The 26,056-nt window shown below is 31.7% G+C and overlaps 1 protein-coding gene across 3 annotated transcripts; it reads right to left on the reverse strand.

The window, feature by feature from the left end:
* Positions 1 to 392: 392 nt before the first annotated feature.
* LOC129941619 (uncharacterized) lies at positions 393 to 24,801 on the reverse strand. 3 transcript variants are annotated; one of them, XM_056050310.1, is made up of 6 exons: positions 24,352 to 24,801; positions 15,830 to 15,939; positions 15,500 to 15,769; positions 15,202 to 15,438; positions 12,604 to 12,741; positions 393 to 5,606 (listed from the first exon to the last, which is right to left on the reverse strand). In XM_056050310.1, the coding sequence occupies exons 3-6, from the start codon at positions 15,753 to 15,755 to the stop codon at positions 5,329 to 5,331; spliced, it is 909 nt and encodes a 302-aa protein (XP_055906285.1). In that variant the 5' UTR covers positions 15,756 to 15,769; positions 15,830 to 15,939; positions 24,352 to 24,801; the 3' UTR covers positions 393 to 5,328. The 3 variants fall into 3 exon arrangements, with proteins under 3 accessions (XP_055906285.1, XP_055906276.1, XP_055906293.1); XM_056050301.1 differs by having other exon boundaries at positions 15,500 to 15,939; XM_056050318.1 differs by lacking the exons at positions 15,202 to 15,438; positions 15,500 to 15,769; positions 15,830 to 15,939.
* Between the last annotated feature and the right edge of the window lie 1,255 nt (positions 24,802 to 26,056).

Raw genomic sequence — 26,056 nt, forward strand, 5'->3', positions numbered from 1 at the left:
TGTTTTGTGTACATTTCTTTTTTACAATTTTCCGTTTAACTTGTGAATAAAACAAATAATTTTGTTTGAATTAAATGAATACATATTTAATTTGATCTTAAAAAGAATATACATTGCTATTTATTCTTTCATGAGAACATTTTACTCAAGGCAAGGCTTTTAGTTGAAAATATTTTTTTTTTTTAATATTCAAATACATCTTTTTTTATTTTACATGTGTGAAAAATTGAATAAGTTGCAATAAAAGCATTGCATCATTATTAACTTCGTTGCAAGAAAAAATATTTTTTCTTTAATAGCGTATAAAAATATTATGACTTAGTTTAAAATTTGTTTAAATAAAATAAAAAGCTCATATTAAATATCACTTAGGTACTAATGCATATTATTCCTTTTGTTTTTTTTTTATTTAACAATCTATGAATGTTGTTCTTTATTACAATAGCAGTTTATTTTTATATTAAAATAGTGTCTTTTTTGCTTTATTAACATTGGCTTACACATAAGATAGACAAATCATTTGTTTGAATAGGAACAATTTTAGAGCGAGCAATAAAAATGAGTACAAGATCAAAAAGTCGTTAAAGGGTCTCAATAAAAAGTGGAAATAAAAAAGCATTTTATGTTTACCTTATTTGTACGAAGCACCTTTTAAGTTTTTGAAGATTCATTTATTCAATCGAATTTATGAACAAATAACAAGTTTAGACTACTGGGTCAACGAACATTTGTTTCAATTAAAACCAATTTTGTCTTTATTTTGATAATGAAATATAACTTATTTCCGATGGAAATTCAATATTCTGTAAAATGTCTTTTTAGGTAAGAAAAGCAAACCCAATATATATGTTTAAAATTAAAACAAGTATGTATTGTTAAAAAATAAAATAGATTGACTACAGCGCCACGTAATGGTTTCATTTATGTGTACCTTTAGTTTCAGTACCATAACAACATGTTATTTTATTTCCAAGTAAAGATCTGAGCATGTTAATAGAAGAAAATCAACAATCAAAGAAAAAAAAGAACACCCTTTATCTGCATGGAACATATTTTTGTATCTTTATAAAACCTTTCTAAAACAACATTTAAATACACTTATTGAAATGTCATAGACTATAGCCATAAATACCCAAAAGATCCCCCTATTTAGTAATATCAATCTGAGTATATACCGAGCCCATCACTATGTGTGCCGATATTTTGATGTTTCATTCACTAATATTGTATATTTGATTTATTTTGCAACGTATACCCGTTTTATATTATTAATACTAATTTTTATATTGTATGTATACATATTTTTAGTTTTATTCTTTTTTAAATCTGAAAAGATCTCTCAAACGGACGGCACATTTGCTTTGTCCTGATTCTTAAACAATAATTATTGGACAATGTTAATAAGAAATAAAAGTACCCATGGTTTTTTTTTATTTTCCAATAAAATAAAAAATAAATGAAAATAAAATTTAATTAAATTGAATAGATCTTATGGCCAAAAGGGATTAGTTTTAAGTATGTATTATAGTTCAACTTAAGCTATGGTGAGTTAGGCAAGTTTTATGAATTTTTGTCTAGCTTTAAGAATTAATTAATATCAACGACTTAAAAAAGTACATAGGACGATCATGATAAAGGTCTTGTGTTCAATACCCCCTGTGTCACTTAAAGTTGTATTCACAGGTACTGTCTCTTGCGAGGAAGTGATAAATCCTCCAAGAGTAATTCTTGTCATGAAAAGTTCTCAATTTAGCCGTTTGGAATCGGTTAATAACCTCATCCCTGAAATGACTTGAACACAGGAATGGTTGAGAGTTGTAAGTCACTAGGTTCTTCTCCTCTACGGATTGTGGTGCCATCTTATAAATAAATAAATAAGGTGGCACAACAGTTCATGAAGAACCAGGGCCTAGTGACTTACAACACTCAACCATTCCTGTGTGCGAGTAATGTTGTCAGATATGGAATGTAGTACCCGTATCGTGATGCTTAGTGCATTGGTCTGTCATGCAAGGGGTCTTGGGTTCAATCCCTGCCTATATAATACCTAATTTTTTTCACGGGTACTGCCTCTTGCGAGAAATTGACAAATCTTCCAAGAGTAATTCTTGTCATGAAAGGGTGTCATCTTATTTATTTTAATAAAAACAAAAAAAGAATCTATCCATTCATCCATGTGCTTATGAGATAACCTAATACGCTTTCCAAAGCGACTGGAGATGATTTTTTTTATCCCGTCCTAAAAAAGAAGACAACGTAAACCGTATCAATTATATATGGAACAGTGTCCCTAATATCGCATATAAGATTTTCTTGCCGTAACGTGCGACGTCTAAACTGTTTTGCCCAAACTTGGTTCTGTAAGCCATGTCATGAAGTGCGACCTAAAAATTTGCAAAACGTTATGTATTTTAAAACCCCGGGTGTTGTTGTAAACAATAAACACACATATGTAAGTTTACTAACACTTTTTTAATTTATTTATCTATATTTCTTTTTTTTATTTAAAACAAAACTACAAAGGAGAAGGCACTGCTGCTACACACAGGTTCTGAAAAAAGAACAAACTAAATTTCAGTGACAAAAGTTGTCAGCTGTCAAAGTGCAACGAAATAGAAATTACATGCATAGATCTATTCGGGTGTTGAACTCGACCTTACAATATTTACGATCTACAGCTAAAACAAGCACTTAGGTAACATTTCAGATTGCCTTTTACATGTGTGTCTATTATGTTTGTTCGACTTTTCAAAGTCACCGCGACCGAAAGTTTGGTTATGGACAAGATAATTTTATCTTTAAACTTTTCTGGCTTAAAGTTTTGCAAAATTTTAAAGCTTGGAAATAAAAATAAACTAAAAGACCTGTTGACTTAAATGAAAAATAAATACAATTCATCTTCTAGTTCTTACTAATCGAATATGATAGCTTAAACATTTCTAAATCTGCTAAACCGATTTTGAAAAAATTCTAGGCCATATTCAGCTTAGTATAAGCTTTCATTTGATAAATGTATTATTTATGTTATACATTTACGTTCTGCGCAAAAAGTCGGGCATATTTTTAAAAAGATTTCCATTGAAGAAAATGAATAAAAATATAATTTAATTGAAATTGAATAATTACCTATTTAAATTAATACACATTGCTATTTATTTTTTCTTGAGAACATTTTACTCAAAGTAAGGCTTTCAATAATTTAATACATCTTTCTTTTTTATTTTACATGTGTGAAAAGTAAAATAAGTTGCAATAAAAGCATTATAAAAATATTTTGACTTAGTTTTAAATTTGCTTAAATAAAATAAAAAGCTCATATTAATTATCACTTAGGTACTAGCGCATATTTTTCTACCTATTTCCTATTTCCTTTTTTTTTTTTGGTTTATTGACCATACTTAGTTTGTTGTTCTTTATTACAATTGAAGTTTATTTATATATTAAAATAGTTTTTTTGTCTAATAAACATTGGCTTATAATATAGACAAATCAATTTGTTGAATAGGAACAATTTTAAGGCTAGCAATATACATGTACCTATGTCTATCGAATAAGTACATAACCAAAAAAGCATTGGAAAGTAAAACATTTTTGTACGGCTTCAAAGAAAAACTGGAAACCCAGATTCATACTTGTTGGATTTAAGAAAACTCTCCCAATCTCAAAAAACGTTAAAAAAGTACAATTGCCGTAGTAGATATCGTAAATGTCAAATTTCGAAGTTTTTTAATTCTTTGAGGTTGGTCTTTGCGAAAAATTTGGTATCGTTAAGAAACCTACAGTTTGTTATAGTATCGTAACTGTAACTAAGACCATAATCTAATAACTAACCCCTATTCAACAGTTTTTATTTCATTTGGATTTAATTTGCAAAATGTAAAACAGGACATTCAAAACAAAAAGTTCCTGATATGTTGTTATCAGACATCCCAAAAATAATTTTGCAAAGAGTTTGTTTTGAAAAGTTTTCGAAAACCAATGTAAAAGATATATGAATCGTTTTGAAAATGAAGAAGTTAAGAAGACAATGAACATGGAATATTTTTTTGTTATTCATTGTGACGAACTTACCAAAGGACATGAAATTTCAATGTAAGGGTTAACACGTTGATTCATTTCAATTGTTCTATTTTGTAGAAGTTTTTTAATCCATCGACATCGCGCCGAACTTAAATGGAATTTGAAGGTTTCTTTTGAAAACTGTTGTAAAAAAAAAACGAAGTTAAAAACAGTGACCAAACAGGTGTGAAACTTAGGATTGATTTCGATATCGGAAATGATTTTTCGATTTTTTGAAAATAAATTACATTTCAATAGTCAAAGGAATATCTTTAAGTCCTAATGTCACAGTGTTGCATCTATGCACTATGTGAAAAGTCTTTCGCTTTACAAGTTCTATGAAACACTTTGAAGTTTACTTTACAGGATACAGGGCGTATTTTTTCATAATTTTGTTCGATTTGTTAGTTTTATGTTTTAATTTATTTTGTCAAATGTTCAATTTAATTTTGAAATACAAGAAAGTGCATTGCTGCAGGGAAGGGGGAAACCCCGAGCCTGGGCTTTTCTAGGAGCCCGTACATTTGAAAGCAAAGAGGAGAGTGTTTTTTTTAATATATTCCATCATTAGCATACATATGTACATACATACCTATTTCTAGTTATTTTTTGGGGCCCGAAAATATAAAATCATTCATGCTTTCGCAATGAATCCAATCCAATTCATCAGTCATAAGCTTGTCGATCTGGGCCTCTGATTATTATTGGCGTACATTGTTGTTAATACATATTAAGTAAAAAACTGGGCAGCTCTAAACTTTTGAAAGAAAGTTATATTAAATTGTTTCCATTTCCTTCTTTGATTTAACGTTAATTTCAAATTTATTTTATTTTGAAAATTTTTAAAGTCAAAAGAAGGGGCCCGGCAACTTAAAACATAACATAAATATGTATTTCGGTTTCTGTTTTTATAAATTTCTTATCCATCCTCCATTTCAACTAAACTGGACGATACCTGTGAGATGGATTCGATGATTAACACTTTTTTTTTTGGTTCAGTTTGCAAACAAAAAATTATTATTTCCCTCAATTCCAACCAATTTCATGCTAATCGTAATTGAAATTAGAACATACCATATCAGTAGGCAAGAACTTTAAAAAAATGGTAAATATGTGCCTGTTTGTAGCTATCAAATTCCAAAATAGTTTTCATCAACTTTAATATCGAGTTATTGAGAACTTGGGACAACCTTAAGACTTCAACTTTTCAACCGAATGTATTGAACAAAGGTACTTCTAAATAAAAGTTGAAATTAAAAAAAATCTTAACTAAACCATTAGAGTAGAAAACGGACTGAAACGCATTATTTTTGATAAAAGAATCCATAAAACCGATGTTATAGAACATAAAACAACTCCCCCCCATCCCAAATCTAAACTCCATGATGTGACAAATATTCTTGCTCTTAATAGTCTTTGGGCCACCCTCGCAACACCCCGGGCGGCAACCACACCATCGACTGTTCCATCGAAGTCACTGTCAGCCATCGGTCGTCCTTGTTGGCGTTTAAAATGAATAATCATAAGCGTGAAGAGTGCGAAAAGGGCTGCAAAAGAGAGAAAGAATAAGAAAATATTATTGATTCTCAGCTTTTTTGTATTTTTTTGTTTTGAAATATTAAATTTAAAGTCGTAAATTATGTGCAACTTCTGATTTTAAAAAATTGCACAACACTAAAACCTAGTTCGCTTTTAAGCCTAGTACATACTTGTGAACCATCTCGTGAACCCATACAAATTTCAGTTTTTGGTTCACCCGTGAACTTGCTCGTGAAGCTGAGTGGAGAACAAAGTGGAGAGTTTTCGTTCACGGGCAATTCACGTGCAAAATGTACGGGAACTGTTGGTGAAGCTTTGACATTTGGTTTGTTCATGTTCACAACGTGTACTCACAAGTGTGTACCAGTGAGCAATGTCAAAAGTTCACTTTCTCCACTGGCGAACGTTCACTTCACGAGGAAGTATGTACTAGGCTTTAAGCCTAGTACATACTTGTGAACCATCTCGTGAACCCATACAAATTTCAGTTTTTGGTTCACCCGTGAACTTGCTCGTGAAGCTGAGTGGAGAACAAAGTGGAGAGTTTTCGTTCACGGGCAATTCACGTGCAAAATGTACGGGAACTGTTGGTGAAGCTGAATCCAAATGTTCACAACGTGTACTCACAAGTGTGTACCAGTGAGCAATGTCAAAAGTTCACTTTCTCCACTGGCGAACGTTCACTTCACGAGGAAGTATGTACTAGGCTTTAAGCCTAGTACATACTTGTGATCCATCTCGGGAACCCATACAAATTTCAGTTTTTGGTTCACCAGTGAACTTGCTCGTGAAGCTGAGTGGAGAACAAAGTGGAGAGTTTTCGTTCACGGGCAATTCACGTGCAAAATGTACGGGAACTGTTGGTGAAGCTTTGACATTTGGTTTGTGCATGTTCACAACGTGTACTCACAAGTGTGTACCAGTGAGCAATGTCAAAAGTTCACTTTCTCCACTGGCGAACGTTCACTTCACGAGGAAGTATGTACTAGGCTTTAAAGTCAAGCAAAATTTTTCGTTGGTCGTCTCAAAGATAATAAAGGGTTTTTCAATAAGGGCGAGTATAGATGTTGAAATGGAATAAAACAAGCTGTGTGTGAGGTATTACCAAAATTATTTTTTATTTGAAAGGCACAAGTATCCCATTAAGTGTGGAATATGATATCATTCAAATGTTGCCAATTCACATCACCAGTGCCAGAGATAACCTTACCATCAAATCGTTTATGCAAAATATCAATCGTGGCGTTTGCTGTGTAGCACGTAGCGTCGTCCTGCAAGAACCACATGTCGTCTAGGTCCATATGTTTTAATTTCTGCCATAAGATATTAGTTATCATCGTTACGTAGCCCTCACTGTTTACGGTAACCTCGTCATTAACGTCGTTTTCAAAAAAAGTAAGGAGGAATTACTTCGCTGGCCCAAAATCGACACCAAACGGTAACTTTTTGAGGATGCATTATCACCTGGTGAGCCTCGCGTGTTTTGATGTCGTCCCCTATATGGCAACTTTGCTTGTTAACACAGCCATTCATCCAAAAATAGCGCCTCGGAAATTAAGAAGATTTTCAGGCTAAATTGGGGTCCTCTTTCAAACGATTTGATGCCGAGTTAGTGAACAAACGGCGGCCGCGGCGTTACCTATGGTCTATGAACTTCAAGCTCTTGGTTCAGTTCACCAAGTTGAAGTTTGCGAAAGGCCGAGTTGTTGTGCACGGCGCCGAATAGATTGTCTCGTGTTCTGCTGTATACGGACCGCGGCAATGTTCTCGTCCGATCTTGTGTTCCTTAAACGTACGGGTGTTGGCTGTTTACTGAACCGGTCGTTTCGAGTTTGGCCACCAAACATTGTGAAGGGCCCCCACGTCTACCGTAAAATGGGCACAATGCGATCAACGTGTGCGTTAACGAACACTCATTTCGATCATTAAGCTTTACCATTTGAACGTGCTATTCAATCGTGTAAGTTGCCATAATTATTTGGCATACAAAACTGAATAATAAACAAGATTTAACAGGTGTCACAAAAACAAAATGGTAGCTACTGGGCGCCAAAATCTACCAGCGTCAGTTCAAAAACCCTTTATAATGAAATCATAAACGAAACCACAGCTCAAACAATATATATAAAGTATTAGCACCTGTTTAGAAAATATGACAATTGTTGAAAAATTAATTTAAGCAAACAAAAAATGGAATTGCAAAGCAGCAAATTGTTAGATTTACAAGACTAGATTCGAATACTAATGAGACATAATAGCCTTAAATCTGAAAATGACGTGCTAAAAGGAGTAGTGCTTTCTCTCCAGGCGAAGCTAGGTGTATTAGAAAATTAAATGTAACGAATGCAAATGCAATCCAATGAACAAAATTTGATCTTCCGTCTTGAATCCAAAGAAAAGGTTGATCAAAAAGTTAAAGTGGAAAAAGTTTGTTCTAATCTGTCGAAAAATAAAACAAAAAAAGAAGCAAAATCATGGAATACAAAATTAAAAAACTTTATTGCCAAACTTAAAACGAAAGAAACACTATACACTACATTAATAAAACGCAGGAAAATTTAAAAACATAATGGCTGAATCACAAACACGCTTCAGCTTCGGCTTCGCCTGACGTTTACGAGTTCAGCCATAGGAATTCAATGCATGCTATTTGGAAGCTTCGACCTCACGTTTCGTTTGACAATCGTAAGGAAAAGAACGTAATGTAACGTAATGTGACTCCAAACGGAAGCTCTAGTTAAATAATTATCTGAACATTTGCTTTGTCTGACAGCTCATCAGCTGTAAAAAAATGTCAACAAACAAAATATTTGCTCTTTGGAGGGATGAAATAATAGAAATGTCATTCAAAGCAACCTCGAAGCAGGCCTAACGTAACGCAGACGAAGCCGAAGCTGAAGCGTGTATGTGTTTCAGCCATAAAGATCTCAGTTTAAAAAAAATTATCCGGGGAACAACAGAACTAGAAGAGGTCATCTTCTACACGTTAGAAAAATGATAAAACGCGAGAAAACAAATGCAAAGTTGTTCTGAAAGAGAATACGTTGTGGGTAGATGGATGTTCTTACACTTGGGAAGATTCTGTCGGTCTGAAAAGTGGAACAAATTGTTGTTTTTAAAAAATATGCAGTTATTTATTTATCTAAAACAAGAAAGCAATAGATGACAGACTCAAGGTTCAGAACAAATATCAACAGTGCTTAGAATCTTTTAGTACTGCTAAACGGCACTTTTTGAATAGCGGAGAGGTGGCATGGAGGAACGAGTTTCTAGTAATATAAAATACTTACGATGTTGGCGGCCTTAATAACAAAACATTTTACCCGGAATTTTTTTTAAATATTTGTTGAAATTTAATTTGGAACACGTATGGCAATAAAAACAACATTCTGTTAAAGTTTGAAAATAGAGGAAAACATTGGTTGCATAGTAATGAGACATATGAACAAAACACTGTATATAATACCAATTTACATAAATTGCAACAACTGGCAACAAGAATATGGAGTATTTTATGATTTTGTATGCTCAATCACATAATACTCGTATTATTATCGTTGGGGACTTAAATGCAAGAAGTGGAGACCTGGAATCAAAAAAACACTTTTGGATGTCAAAATCGAAAAAGTAAAGATTTAAAATGAATACTGAAGGAAAAGAAGTCGTTGATTCCTGTAACGAGTATATATGTGTATATGGAACCGAATAAGGCGATAAAAAAGCGAACTTACGTTCGATTGAATGATGGAAAGCCTGGTAATTGATTATGGTCTGATTGGAGGGGAGTAATGCTCTTTTGTAAAAGATTTTGCTGTTGGTGATATAACATATTCGGATCACTGTCCAATATTCCTGAAAATTGCAAATTATTATAAAAATTCCCAGCTCGAATGTGCTACTCATAATCTGGCTGATAATTTCATGCTTAGATGGAAATCATCGGCAACATACACCTACCAAAACGCTATGGATAACTTGCTAACTCATTGTGAAACCAGGAGTTCTTTTAAATTTGTTCCAATCTGGAAGCTTGAACGAATTATATGGGAAACAACGAGGTTAATAAATATACGAGCAAGTTAACTAAAAAAAAATAGTGGTATGACTTTTTGTGTGAACAATTAAGGAAAAGATCATTAGCTCTTCTTAATCTCCTGACAAGGTATGAAATTCCAAGTGTAAGGTGAGATTAATTGTATATTAACAAACTTTACAAAAATACATGTAAGGAAAAAAAGGAGTATGAAGAAAATTTAGCAGAAATTCAAAAGTAAAGTAAAGTAAGTAAGTAAACTAAAAGTAGTAGCAGAAGTGTCATTGCGTTAAGGTATCATTTGCTTCACTTTTAAATTCTTCAACACAAATATCTTGGAGTTATGCACGACCATTAACTTGGATTGCGAAACTTGATACTTGATTACTTGAGTATTACTGAATATGAAGTGAGTTGTGTTCTTAAAAAAAAAAACAAAAAAAAATTTGGCAAGGCCGCTGGATCAAATGGTACACCAGCTATTTTTTTTTTGTAAATACCACAATTTTGTTAAAGTTCAAATTAACAGAAGCGCTTTACATAGTGCTGAAATTTGCAACCTTCCCCGATCACGTCTTTGAAACCATTATAATGCCAATCCACATGAAGGGTGATGTATAAGACCCTACAAATTATTAAGGAATATCGTTTCTGAATGCAGCCTTAAAAACATTCACGATCGTTCTTTACGAAAGACTGAACAGCTGGGTGCAAGATGAAAACAAACTTAGCTATATTATCTTTTGTCACTTGCGCAGTGGAAACTCGACCATTGTACCCTTTCTTTGTAGATTTTAAAGCAGCTTTTAATTCTATCAATAACAACGCTTCACTATACAAGCTTTTTAACCTATGAGTGCCAACTAATTTTGTCAACATCATTGAAAAACTGTACTAAAACACCATAGCATACATTTATGATGCGAAAGAAAAATCAGAGACGATTGAAGTGAACCAAGGAGTAAGACAAAGCTGTAATCTAATCACCTTCTTATTTGCACTTTTTTTAAATGATTTTGTTGAGTATGTCAATTTTGGAGTGAAGTTTGATAACAAACGAATCAAAGCGAATATGTATGCCGATGACATTCTTGCGGAGTCACCGACTGCTCTACAGTTGATGATCAATAACACCCCAAAATATAGGTATTATTTGGAAACTGGTTTTCCATCACTCTTTATTTTAACCCTTAAGCTGAAAGCTTAATACATTGTGAGAGCATATTGAGCTGTTTGACTTGTTATCATACTTTCTCTTCACACGCCTAGTTGATGAGCTGATGCATGCTCCCACGATATCATTTCCAAGTTTGAAAAGTTCCCCAGGTAGGAAATCCGAGTCGGCAAAATTGTTGTTGTTAAGGTTTTTAATGCCTTTGTTAACCTCTTAATATTGGTTTGTCATTGAATGGTGTCATTGTTCTTCACTTTAAGCTGCTGAAAGTGCTCATCAAACATGTCTACAACTCCCTGTGCTTTAGTAATTAGGTTTCCTTTGCTTTTTTTAAGAGTCTGCTTGATGGTTCTATAACTAGATACCATTTGCTTAATAGTGTTGTACAATCGGCGTGTGTTGATGGCGATCCTGAACTCCTCGAAATGCCTGAGCTGTGAAGCTGCAGATGTTTTTTTCTTTCTACGAAAAGTACTACTGCAGATCATTTAGAGGCTTTCTTTCTTTCGAGATATTTCTTTAGCTTATAATTAATCAGCGTTTCCATGACTTCGGAAAGAAGGAACTTGAGTGCTATTGGACGGTAATTAGAGCCGAATCAGTATTCGCCTTTTTTTAGGGACATGCTAAACAAAAGTTGTTTTCCATTCATCCAAAAGACTTGAAAATGTACTTCCGAATATCACAGTACCCAGAAAATACTTAAAAAGTACTTGAAAAACTACTTAAAAGTATTGCAGAACAAACTAAAATTACTTGAAACAAGTACCACAGCCGTTTTCTAATATTGGTGTTTTGAAGGACTTCATTTACGGAACTTGATACAACTACTGTTAAAAGTCCTTGAGCTGAGTAGCTATTTCCGATACAAAAGACAAAGATCGACTGAGACTGATCACACTAACCTTTACCTCACGTCTCAACAGGTAATCACATAAATTATTAATCAATCAATTCTATGGCAAAATATTTCATCTATTATTTAATTAAAGTATATATTTTTGTTCTTTGGATGCTGGCTTCCACTTCGAATAAATTTTGTTCTAAGAGATGCAGAAAAGAATTTTAAAACAGTTGTATTAAGGTTCGATTTTGAGAATTCTTACGACTTGTGTAATAGGTAGATAATTCTCTCAGTTCCCTAAGTCCAATTCAGATCAAGAGTTTATATTTTTAATAAAGTTATTTTAAACACAAAGTTGCTTAAACGAGTTAACCGTTGTTTCTATTTAGCCAAGTGAGTACGTATGTTAAAAGAACATTTTCGTAACTTTATTTTTTCGTTTTCGAAAAATATGAACAAATGGAATACAAAATGACCATTAAAGCGCATTAAATACATGCGCTGTGTAATACCGAACCAACTGTCCAATTACATAATAGGTTTGTTTAAGTGTGGTTGCTTTGTTTCTTCACTAACTGTCACTTTTAAGACTTTAGAAATTGTTAAACCCTTTTCTTAAAAATTTTGAGCCATTGTTTCCAACATTTAGTTTAATTATGAAAAAAAACATCAATCAGTTTTTTTTTAATATAAAATAAATCTATACAAAATACTACGAAAAATTGCAAAAGACTGATGTTGTATTAGAATATTTCGAGAAAAAATGAAGGCTTAGACTTAAAAATTATTTAATTCTATGAAAAATTGCGAATAATGTCCTTAGAACCAGTTTTAACTTAAATTTGAAAAAAAAACACTAACCTTTTTCGTCGGTTCGTTAATAAGGCACACTTACATATCTTAGTTTTAAAAATGTTTACATTAATTTTTATAAAGGTTTTCGTATTTACTCACCAGCTAAGAGATACATAACTCCTGTTATTAAAATTGCGCTTATCTGGCGTTGACAAACACCAAAAGCTCCTACCAATGCTGCACTTCCCAAAATAATCAGACACACTAACGAACAGGAAATTGATAAATTTTGCATCCCTGAAAATAAATTATATTTTCGTAAAAAAAATAATAAAGTTATTCATAAAATATTTTTAGTATTTTTATTAATTCAAAAGGATCTCTAAAAATAGAAGAAATAAAAAAAGGTATTTAATTTATATTATAAAATAATGGAATCATTCCTATGTAAAGAATTGTTATGGGGTCGAAGTTGTTTAAATTCTGGCTTCATAAATCATTGGCTGAGTAGCTTTTTTTCCCGATGCGGGTCTTTATTTACGTAATGCGAAGATTTTGAATGGCAATTAGTACTAAAAGTTTATTGTGTGTAAACAATTATCCAAGGCCGAATATCGATATTATTGCATAAAATGCAGTGAATGCTTTTACTGAAAATTTTCCAAGTAAATACCTGAATTTCCATGCGTATAAAAAGGTGAAATACAAAAAACACATGCCACAATAAAAAAGGAGACATTTAATTAATAAAGCTTATTTGTATTTTAATTATTAGCTAAAAGCTGAATTGTATGCAATACAAAATAAAAAAGCTAGAAAGATCAAGTTTGATATCTCCCTAATGTGTTTCACATTACTTTAGAAAACGTATTACTGAAATACTGTGTCACCCAAAGAAACCCGAGCTTTAAAACACAAATTTGGAACACTATTATGAAATGAAACTAACCATACTATGAAATCAAGAAGGCTTAATCCTCTAGACTTTACAATACATATATTCACAGCGCTATTAAAAATACACCAGAGTAAAGAAGAAACTATATCCAAGCTTAACAAATCCTCAAAAGCTTTCTCGAGAATCGAAGACACTTTTTCATTCGGAAATCGCAATCTCACAGCTGACAGGAGTAAACTTGAACCAGTTTTTAGATACTGTCCAATCGATTAACAACTTAATAACTATAAAGAAAAAATCGTATAGAATTTAAAAATAAAAATAATCTTGTTAACAAAAATATGTACATAATTCCCGCAGTGATAGTAATTTCTTACAACAAAAATGAAAATTCTTTTAATATTAGTATTTCTAACACTTCTTGCCATAACCAAAGCTGAAAACAAAACATTGGAAACATAAATAGTGAAAACTTGTAAAAAATAACTAAATACGGATATAAAAACATAGTTGACAATTACAGTGACATATCGAACCAATATTCGATACATTGAAAAATACGGTGACAAAACAAACAAATCAAAATTTATACCCATTGATATCTCTCATAACATACTAAACTCAGGTGAGGCTCAGTAAGAATTACAAAAAAAACTTTGAATCAAAGACATAAAACGAGGACTTTAAAGTTTAAAAGAAAATATACTTAAATTTAAATGCGGTTCAATGGATGAAAGGAAAAGAAAAGCCATAGCAGAAAAACTTAGGGAAATAATTAGGAGGTTAAAAATTAACCAGCAGCTACAAATAAGCAAACAAACAGAGAATAATCGAGTCATAGGATATGTATTTGAATGACCAAAAACTAAACCAAAAGAGGAACTAATAATTTTTCAATTGGAGACTTAGCTGACATAGTATTCTGACAATACTTTAACAATTAACAATATTAAAGAATATGAAAATAATTTTGATAAACACAGAGGAATGAACGTGAATTTACATGTATCTGCATCTGCTAAAAGAAACCCCAAAAAAGAGAGCAGTAACTCTTTTTACTTCCTATAAAATGTCATAACTTTTTGACAAAGACGACAACGAAATGAAGACGAGTAAAGAAGGGACCAACAGGGCGTGGATGAAGATCTATCACAAATAGGTACAAAATTGGTACAACGAAGCCAAAAATAGAGACATATGTTTTTTATTGCGTTGCTGCAGATTTGTGGCTCTTTGAGATAAGCAGTTTCCGAAATATCTTTTGGGAAAAACTGTGTCGAAGCTTAGTTTTTTAATGTTTTAGTTTTTAAAGGAAAATTATTTTACTCGAAGTGGTGTGAAAAAGACATTTGGCGTGCTGAAAAATCATTTCAAATTTTTTGTCCGTTGCCTCAACTACATAGTAGAAGATGCAGCTCTCGCGAATCAGGTGCCAAGAAGTTAAGTTTTATTTCCTCTAAGTGAAAATATTACTATTTTTAAACAATTTCCGTTTTGTCAATTTCAAATCACACCAACTTAATCTAGTACCCTTCAAATCACTTGAAAATCACAAAAATCGAAATGTTGGAAATGGAAATTCACTTCGAATTGAGTTTATTAGAAATCCAATATATATTTTGATTCGGTTTCAATTTTATTTCGAGTGAAATTGAAATGCAGCACCTAACTGTATATGTAATTTTGGTAATAAATGTTAAATTGCCGTAATTTTTGAATCTACAATTTTTTTTTTTAAAGCATTAGCAATTAGTTTGTAAATTAACCTATTTAATTAAAATATTTGAGGCAGTAAAAAGCTTATAATAAGAATAAAAATACGTACGAGTATAAAGTAAAAAAAAGTAACGCATGCTTACTCAAATGGGGTTGCAATGATGTCTGGAACTCACTATGTTGCCAATCGTTTTGTGTCTCCTCACTACGAGGATTGTCTATCGAACCAGCTAAATAGTTAACACAGGGAACTGCTGTTTTAGGAAACTTTCTATGTTTTTTCAAGAGATGCATTTCTTGAATTGGTAAATCTATACAAAGCGTCCAAATTCCTCCGTGCATTGGAACAAGAAATATGGCATCGCGTTTATTCCTGGGATCTACAGAAGTAAATGAGGGCATTATGCCTAATCTTGTGCTGTGATTAAAAATATAACTCACCTTTTGGAGGCAATATCGCCACTTTTTCGTCCAATACCCAATCCAGAATAAGTCCTGTGTGGTTTGATAAACGATCAAGACTTTCTCGATCCCATCTTACATGCTCCCAATGATCGGTCATTATTGCTGCACAGAGCATGGCTGTTGCACTAGTTGTCATTAAAAGTGTTAAAAATAGGAACAAGATAGGTGGTGGGCCATTGCAACAATGCACATCACAACAGTTGCCTGTACCTATATCTATCGCACTAGCCATGGATGTTGGACTTTCTACATGTTGGGTAATGGTTGGCATTATTTTGCCACTACTGTTGAATAATAGTATACTACCTCGTCGTATCGTCTCCGCAACGTTAGCTGTATCGAAAGTATTTGGACGTTTGTTACAATTGTTGGGTTGAGAATAACACAGAGAATTTTCTTCAGTTAAATCCTCAGCACTTGCGAAAATAATTGAATTTTTGAAGTTATTAATGTTTTTATTATTGTTGAGTGCAAATAGAGCCTCATATTCATAATGTTGGGGATTTCTATATATGACTGGCCAGCTACGAGTTGTGCTGGAATTGTGACTGTAGTTAATGGAAGTGGATACTACTGTTGGTGTGTCTATTATTGTATCTAAACAAGTTGCTGTTGATGACGTTTGTGGTGTTCGTAGTGCATCGGCTTGAACAAATGCTGATGTAGGTGTTGTGGAAGGACAGTTTATGAAATCTTCTAATGGCTTACTATCAACCAATAAAGGACTAGTTGGATAGGTCGTTGGAAAGGTACTACTGGTTCGTTCGACATTTTTGATTCCGGATGGTGATGTTATGCTTAGTTCAGGCACGCATCGTTTGGAAACATTGTATCGACCAGAGGTCTTTCTTTTCAAGAGTCATAAATCAGTGTCACGTTTCTTCATTGTGTTGCTGGAGGTTGTTTGGTGGATTTTGATAATATTTGAAGAACTGTCGTAGAAGCGTATACTTTTATATTTTTATCTGATATATTCCGAGCCGATTTCAAAAATAGTGCTATCTTAGAAAAAGGTGATTTTTTGAACGAAAGTATAACTATATTTGTCTGTACAGAAAAAGAAACAAAATTGATAAAAAAAAATTAAATATGAGCTTAGTTACATCTATGTATGTGCATTGTACATCTTAAAAACATAATTTATTAAATAAGGAAACAATTTTTGACTCAATTTGGTTGAGATAAAATGTTTTTCACTTACTTAAGTGTAATATAATTTATAATTGTTAAAAGAAGCCGAAAAAACAATTGGACAACTTAGAAAAATGTTTGTTTAATTTATAGCAGAAACATAATGTTTTATAAGCAAAAAATATTTTAAAAATATTTATATTATAACTAATAATTTTGTTTTTGTAGTACAAATTCAGGCAGAAGAATTAGTAGTCACGGAATTAGATCAACATCATGAGCTTTCAGAAGTTCTCTTACTTTTTCCATAAGACTAAACAGTGTTTCAATTGCAAAATATTTAATCATAATTAGTGTATTCTTAACCCCTTTACAATGTGAAAAAAATACCGTTTTTGTTGAGGATATTCCCGTTAGGTAAATACATTAAATAATTACAATTATTTTGTAATTATTCAATGGTAAATATAATGAATATACACAGAACTCATTAAGTTTAAGAGTACTGATTTTTGTATGTGCTTGGCGCGTTTAAGATGAATTGCAGGCGAACATCGATGAGAGGATGATTCTGAGGATATACAGTCCCTGGCATATTATTAGACGCACTGCAGAATTTTTGTAAATAATAGATTATACGCAATATTTTTAACGTTCAAGAATGGATGTTTGGTTATATTTGTATGCGAGATCGAACTCCATGCCATACAACCCGGTTTATAAAAAACATATTTGAGGGATGAAAACATCCTCTGACTGGATGGAAACAGCGCTGATGTGAACCCAATTGAAAACATGTGCGAGCTGATGAAGAGGAAAGTAGCTAAAGATGCGGTCTCTTATTGAAACAGTAATTCACGTGTGGAATCACCACGCACAAATGCATTAAACAGTCAAACCATGCGTTGAATTAAGAATCTTATTAAAGCAAACGGAGGTTCAACAAAATATTGAAAAAAAAAAATACAAAACAACAACAACAACAAAACTGAAAATATTAATTTAAAAAAAGAAATCTCTAAATCTGTTGCTTTATTTCTAGGAAGTAGTTTATATTCTGCCTACAAAATAATTTAAATGCATTACAATATTCAAAAACCTGGGGTGGAATCGGCTAAGGTGATTGTTGATAAATGACAATCAAAATAATCGAATTTGATCTACATAAGGTGATAGTCAAATTGATACCTAAAAAGCTATCACAAAAAAATGTGATAGTCGTTTTCAAACAAATTTGTTTATTCCGAATAGAGCTACCAGACGCTTACACAAACGACTGGAAAATTTTCTTAGTTCACTTTGTTTCTTTTAAAAAATACATTCCTGTGACCGACAAAGCTTACGACGTTAAAAAAAGCAAGAAAAGTAAGAATTTTATTCAAAATCAGCCAATTTGAAACTTTTATTTAGATATTTTATAAGAATCAATTTAAAATATCACCAAGGCAACAACGAATTTTGACAATTTGAATCTGAAATTGTTCAATCGAATTGAATTGAGTTGAATCATTTTACGCAGACGGAATGAAAATGATAGTCAATTTGACTATCAAAAAATTGATAGTTAACAATCACCTTAGCCGATTCCAGCCCTGGTGTGCAATCGGCTAAGGTGATTGTTGACTATCAATTTTTTGATATTCAAATTGACTATCATTTTCATTCCTTCTGTGTAAGATGATTCAACTCAATTCAATTCAACTCAATAACAATTCGATTGAACAATTTCAGATTCAAATTGTCAAAATTCATCGTGAAATTTTGAATTGATTCTTAGAAAATATCTAAATAAAAGTTTCAAATTGGCTGATTTTGAATAAAGTTCTTACTTTTCTTGCTTTTTTTCGAATGTCGTAAGCTTTGTCGGTCACAGGAATGTGTTTTTTAATAGAAACAAAGTGAACTAAGAAAATTTTATAGTCGTTTGTGTAAGCGTCTGGTAGCTCTATTCGGAATAAACAAATTTGTTTGAAAACGACTATCACATTTTTTTGTGATAGCTTTTTAGGTATCAATTTGACTATCACCTTATGTAGATCAAATTCGATCATTTTGATTGTCATTTATCAACAATCACCTTAGCCGATTGCACCCCTCATTAAAATAACTGAAGAATAGATTTTGCATAACATCTAAATTGCGTCTAATAATATGGCCAGGGACTGTAGATCTAATGATATCAGATATTTCCTTTTTAAATAAAAAGTATACGATAGAAAAAGTCCAAACCATTAAAATTCTTTATCAGTAGATAATAAAAGATTTTAAACAAAATGTGGCTAGGAGTACTTAAAAAGAAGTAAGAGGTCGTCGCTTGCCAACAAAAATCACACTATTTTAATTGATTTATTTTCGAAAATTTGAATTTCGAAATTGAATCAAAAAGCATTATTTTATTTCGAAATTCAGTTTTCAGAGTTCATTTTGTTTACACAATTGTATGTTTTTAGGTTTATACATTCATATGTGTTTTAAAAACAAATAAATCAACAAGTATGTACTAATATTTATTCAAACTTAATAAGCGAAATCAATATAAACGATGCCACCTCATTAGCAATTGACTTTAAACGAAGTTTACGATACGCCCTTCAGACTGTATTTTTAAATGCTGTAATAAACAAATGTTAGTTTTATTATTCCAAGATCTAAAGAGAAAGGCTTCGAGATTACAAATTTCGAATGGACTATAAGAACTAACACAAACATTAACAACAAATTTTTGACGTTGTTGTGTTGACCCTGGAAATATAAATGTAGGATTTTTGTAGGTTGAAAACGACGAAACCGCATTTTTAAATCCAACTTGTCTTCGCTCATGGTATGTATCAAAAGGCAGTAGAGGTTACAGGTAAAATTTACAATACAAATGATGTTAGTAAATGTTATTTGTAAAACATGAACAATTCTCCTTCTTCCACGGTTGCTACGCTAATTATCAATAGCATCTAATTTTTTAGCCCTTAAGAGAGAACTTATCTCTTTGATGAGGAATTCGCCACAATTCACGCTCAAAAAGAGTGTTAAAACTCGGCCTGTACTTGAGAGCGTAAATGATTTTATAGTACCAATCTTCTTTTGTATTCGTACTGTAGCAAGAGTCCTCAAAGTTCTTAACACACACAAATTATCTGCTAAATTATCAGCTTTAAACATAACTCGAGGATCGAACAGTGTAACAAATTCGTACAAGATAATTGCGCTTTTGTTTGATTGATATTTTCAAAACCACCTACTTTTAGTCGGTTTCTTACTCATCCTGTTTACGAATGATTTTTGTTTTTATTGTCTGCTAATATTTTATAATTTTATTTTCATAAAAATGCAACTTTTTCACAGTTAAAAAGTTTCAATTTTCGGAAGTATTTTGCAAAGTATTAATAGTTCAAATCTATCAAATTGAAAGTAATTTTTAACATCGAACTTTAAAATAGTATTAATTAAAAAAAAATCATATCAAACAAAACTGATTCTTTTTTTTAAGAGTTGGCTTTATTTTTTAGCTTTGCAAAAAGGTACAAAAATAAAAGGTATTATCGTTTTAAAAGTAATAAACATTTACATTTAATAAGTAACGTTTTATAGAACCAATATGATGAATAATCTTAACGTTTTAAAAGTTTAGCACAGGCAGCAATGGCGATCTATTTTTTTAAACGGAAATTACTGTGCACAACAACTCCAAGTCGATTGTGCCCTATTAGGTTTTAGCTCCATTTATTACAACTGACAATTGGGATATTCAATGATAGACAAGATTTCGTCCGAAAGATCCAAGCAATATTTTCTCTTGGAAAATTTATCGAATGCTGCTGGTGAACTTGCCTTAATACAGGTTTATTTATAAGTTTTTTTTTTTCTGGATAGTATTTCATTTTTGTATTATCCTTCAAACCGTTGTTGGTTTAGTCGCTTTACAGTGGAATTTGTGGCAAGCGGTTGAATTAATCACTTTTCTCATGATGTTGTTGTGTTCGGCTAGTCTTCTTTTTTATTTTTCTCATATTTTTGTGGGCTAGCAAGATGATTGCTTACAATTTTAACAAATCTCTTTTTTGTTAGATTAAGAACTTCTTTTTTAACCGTTCAACACAAGTTGTATCGGATGGTTTTAAGTCTGATATTTACAAAAATATATACTCTTCCTTCATGTTCAAATGACATCTGCATTTGAGAGGATATATATAATCGTCCACAGGTTTTTCCTCCAAAACCCAACTCTCTAAGCCTTTCTTCCTTATATTTATACACGATCTCTTGTCTCTCACTTCAAATCTTTTAAACTGTTTCGCTAACGAAAGTATCCTCATCTTTTCATATATGTTTCTAGACTCACATCCTTGTCCTTTAGATGAGGAACTTCAATGATAGCGTTTGATAAGCACATTAAATTCCGATTCGACAGCATCGAAAATGCGATCAATCCGATCACCTCTTATGGAATGATCATATATTCGACATTGTCAAAAAAGCCTCAAGGTGCTTAGGATTTCCCCGATGCGACGGTGCAAGAAATTGTTCACTCCTTATGATCTGGCTGTAATTTACAAAGCTTTCCTTCGTCGAAAATTTGAATATAACTAGTGTATTTGGGTTGTTGTCAATAAAACAATTTTAAGCCTTTTAGTTAGAATCAAAAAAGAGCTTTGAAAATGAGAGGCGGTCAAATATAACCAAATCATTAATATCACATGAACAAAGCCATTTCGTTCCGTTGTTGTATCTTTATTTTTACAAACAATTTTCTTTCTAATAAACCAGTTCCATTTAAACAATACTACCAAAAATACTCATGAGTTTACCCTTGAGCTCAATTTCGGATGTATTGTCAAGTAAAAAGATTCTTTTTCAAATCACACATCGAAAATGTGCAATGCTTTACCCATCTGTGTTTTTCCTTCTCATTTTGATATTGAAAACGTTAAGGACAATATCCAACGGTATCTCATATTTAATCCTACCCTATATTCCTAAAGCTCTAATTGTGTTTAAACTTTAAACGTGCTAAGGGCATTAACAACCTTTTGAGTGCCTGTTCATTATAAAAAAGATTCATTAAGCACACAGACATGGTGTGACTGTTTAATTTCGACGATATACTGCATTTGAAACCATTCCAAGATTGCAACAGTTTTCTAAACATGCCTTCTTTAAGATCTAACATACAAAAGTGTATAGGGGTTTTGGGTGAGTTAAATGCAAAAAAATGCAATTGTTCATAGCAGGAATAAAAAGTGAGCAAAAAGCAAATAAGGTCAAAAAATCAAATAATATACATATATGACTATTAATCCCATTAGTGTTCCCTAGCAGAGCATTTTTTATAACAGCATTTTATTCAGTTGTTTTTGTTAAACAATTAAATATGTTTACAGCTTTTTGTTCAAAAAATATAGTTATTTTTGGACATCTTGTGTTCTTCGCTCGTTGCATGTTTGAAAACTCGTAATTTTTTTGTTTTTAATTTTATTTCTATGGGAACTTTGTGTGTGTTTGATGATCACTGACCTTTTACACAACTTTTTTCTGGAAATAATACATAAACCTGGAATTAAGTCAATTTGAAACCTATTATAGAATATCTAACATAAAAAAGTATGAAGTAACAATGTACATACGTAGTGATGCATATGGTATTTGTGTAGCTATGGCAAAAATATCCTTCATATCAATCACAGGCCGTTCTGGTGTATGTATCTTTAACACTTGCATAAAGGTGATATCTACACCTTTTGCAAAAAAGTCTCTCGGGGACTGTTCGCAAGACTTCTCTGCCTAATGCGAAGGGCATCCAAAATAGTTTTCTTATTTCGTTTTGCGTTGCAGGCTGTGAAATTTAATTCATTTCCCGCACCATCAGGTCCACCGCCAGTTTAATGAGCTTACCGTTATCTTTGGTGCGTTAAAATGTCGAAAAATTATGACAGCTGCTAGTGTTGCTACATATAGTTAATAATACAACCATTTTATAAATTTAAAAACAAATTTCTCTACAAACTGTTTTGGCACGTATCTTTTGTATTTGCGGATTTTTCCCAGGAATGTGATTTTTTCGAGCAACTTCAAGGCCAATGTCACGGATGTGAATAAGAAATCGATGCGCTCGGTATTGAAATATGATGACATCAATGACATCACCACATCATATCCACGGCCAACTCCTGTTGTTTGATCAGAGCTTTACTATTACTAACCACTTGTTTTACCAAATATAAAGAAGTTATACAATTTTTATACGCATAAGTGCACCTACTTAACATCTTAAGAACTCAATTGAGGAGTAGAAAGAGTTGCACTTTGTTTACAGGACAAACGGAAAATTCCTATCGAATTTTGCACTATGGCATTTAATGCTAGTTTTGTAATCAAATAAGGTTAGGGATATATTTTTGAATGACCTGAAACATTAATATTTTGTTCAAATTTCAACTTTACTTATCGAATAAATGTTTGAAAATCATTCATTTATGAATGATTTGAAAAATTAAAACTGAATTATATACATAGCATAAATATGAAAAAATGTATCGAAAATATTCTGGGGTACAAATGGATTCTATGACACGATTGTACCGATTTTTATAGTGATGTAAAGAAGGGTTAAGATTATTACAAAGATTTGTGTTGTTTATGACATGCGAAACACTTTTTTGGTGAATATCGTTAAATTACTAAAAAATCTGTACATGAAACCTTAGCTTATACAAATAAACTGTATAAACTTAAAGGCTTAAATGATCCTTTCTGAATCGTAGGTACATTTGTTAAAAGTTGATGAATTTGGGCAAATTCAAATTTTTGTGTATAGGGTATAGTTCTGAATTCAAGGAACTCCTACGAACATTAAAAAAATAACCTCCCAGGGGAGGTCATAAACCCTACGACCCTCCCCCAGGATCCGCCATTGGTTTAAACACTTTAAATTCCATTCTATAACGTCTGGAAGAAAATATAGCCAACAAAGGGAATTTTTCATGTTTTAGTTAATTTGTTCCTTCAAAATGAATTCTGGAAATCACAAGCTTTTATATACTTGAAATTTATTTATCTTTTAAGGTTTTCAATAACATTTTTAAGAAATATTATATTTTCATCTTTTATTTCACAAACCATATTGCCTTGGTAATTATTTTGGGAGCTAGGAAAATAAAAAATACACGTATTCATATTATGTTGGTGACAAACATAATATGTACTTATATTGTTCATCTCCTGCTGAAGAACAAACAAACATTTTAGTGGACAAATCGATAATTTAAAGAAATACTCGTATGTTATCTTCGATGTCCATAAACCAAAAGTATTTAGACGGAATGAACCTCCAAAAATAATAAATATCACCTTCATTCTTATAACGTATCAGAAATGATTTATACGTATAAGTTCTTTTTGAGGATAAAACTTCAATTTGTCTTCAAGATTATTACACAATAAGCTAGTGCGCATTCATTTTATTGGGTACTTTCGGTAAAGGACATATTTAAATGCGTGTCCTCAATTAATTTGATTTTTCGTAATGCAATTAGGGGCATATTTGCAAGCTTAAGCCAAAATTAACTAATAATTTTACTTTTTGTAATGATAGCGAACAATTTGTATGAATGCATGTATTAGAATTGAAAACAAGAAGAATTGAAAAGAAGGAGCATTTAACTTATACTCATATTTACGGGAATATAAGTGACAATTCAACTCACCTGATTGAAAGATCCTTAGGATATGATAACTTTAAAATAATGCACAATAAACTCTTATTTAAAAGATTAATGTATCAAGAATAGAGCTGCTGCGTATCTTTATTAAGTACATTTAACTGTTGAAAGGATTTGGTTGTGTCTTTTGGGGTAAGATTTTTAGGATGAACTAATTTTTGTTGCCTATACCTAGTTATTAGCATTTATTTTCGATTGAATTTTCATTGAAAGGTGAGACAAATTTAACACCGTAGTTTTTTTTTTATAGAAGTTACAACTATTCTGCACACACTTATGTTGAGCTTACAAATATTAACAAGTTCATTTTTAATCATACAGTTTTGGTATTTTTATAAAGATAAAAATGGATAGCGTTTTGTTTTTCTCTTCTTTTCCTTTCTCTATTCAACCGAAAGATATGGAACAGGTTTTTCGTGTAATATGTTTTATCCAACTCGAAAAACGAAATTTCCCAGAAAAGCTTTTCTGGTAACTTTCAAATATAAAGAGAAAAAAAAATCGGAGGGAAAGCGCTTTTCAAGTTTTCAATTATGAATGGCATTTTATGTATACATTTAAATAATCTTGAAAGAACAGCCTTAACGTGGAAAACTATTAAGCTAATGAAAATGACACATTTATTCGAAGACGTTGCTTATTATTTTAAATAAGACACTTGAGAGCGACTCAAGTGTTTAAGGGACTTCAAATAAGCCATTAGTTAAGGCTGCTTGGAGTCAATTGATTTAAAGTCAATTTGACTGCATAGATACAAATAGACAAGGATCAGACACACAGTGACAACTTCCCAGTCGTGCCCGCTAAAGCAATATAATTTTAAAGATAAAACTAGTTCGAAAGCAATATCTTCAATTTACGCCAAGAAATTCAATTTGTACTTACTTTTAATAGCATTTCTCTAGGATTTTTGTTTTGTTAATAAAACAGTCAATTGGATTTATTGAAAATTTTACCAGGTGTCAAAAACGTTATTACAACTACAATTATTTTCGAACAAAATTCTAGATGACACTTTTTTTAGTTTTTTGAATTCTTAAAAACCGTCTCTGATTTTTACCATTTTGGTATCATATCATAAATTATATATAAAATTTAACTGAAGTCGCTAGCGTTACTAGAAAGAGAGATATTTCAAGTCGATCAAATTTTTACTTTTCTCAAATTCTTATAGGAAGTTATTGTATTAGGTCTGCTTTCTCGAATTGAAAATTTTGACATTTTTCGACATTCCAAGGCCTTTTAAATGTTTTTAGATAGATGTGTGCGTGAGAGTGTACGTACGTTCGTTCGCACGTATGTCCTTACGTTTCGGGGAACTTTTTTGTGGTCCATATGCAGAAAGGACTCAAACAAAAGTGGATATTTTTTCCATAGCAATTTAAAAAAATATCTCACGAACCTATAACGTAAGCTATTTTAATTAAATTTTATATTATAAAATGTGACGTGTTACTAAACTAATATAATTTTGAAAAAAAAAAATAAATAAACGTTTCTTTTATAAACCAAAAAAACTGAAAAAAAAATTATTGTCACCAGTAACATTTTTCGAAAAAGAAATGGTAAAATAATTTTATGGAAGGTAGTTAGCTTAGAAAAATCAGATTTGTATTCATTTATATGTATACAAAATAAAAACTTAAGACATACCATTAACATTGGTAAAAATTGGTTTTCGACTAAAAAT

The sequence above is a fragment of the Eupeodes corollae genome, chromosome 1 (genome assembly GCF_945859685.1).
Source record: "Eupeodes corollae chromosome 1, idEupCoro1.1, whole genome shotgun sequence".
Lineage (NCBI taxonomy): Eukaryota > Metazoa > Arthropoda > Insecta > Diptera > Syrphidae > Eupeodes > Eupeodes corollae.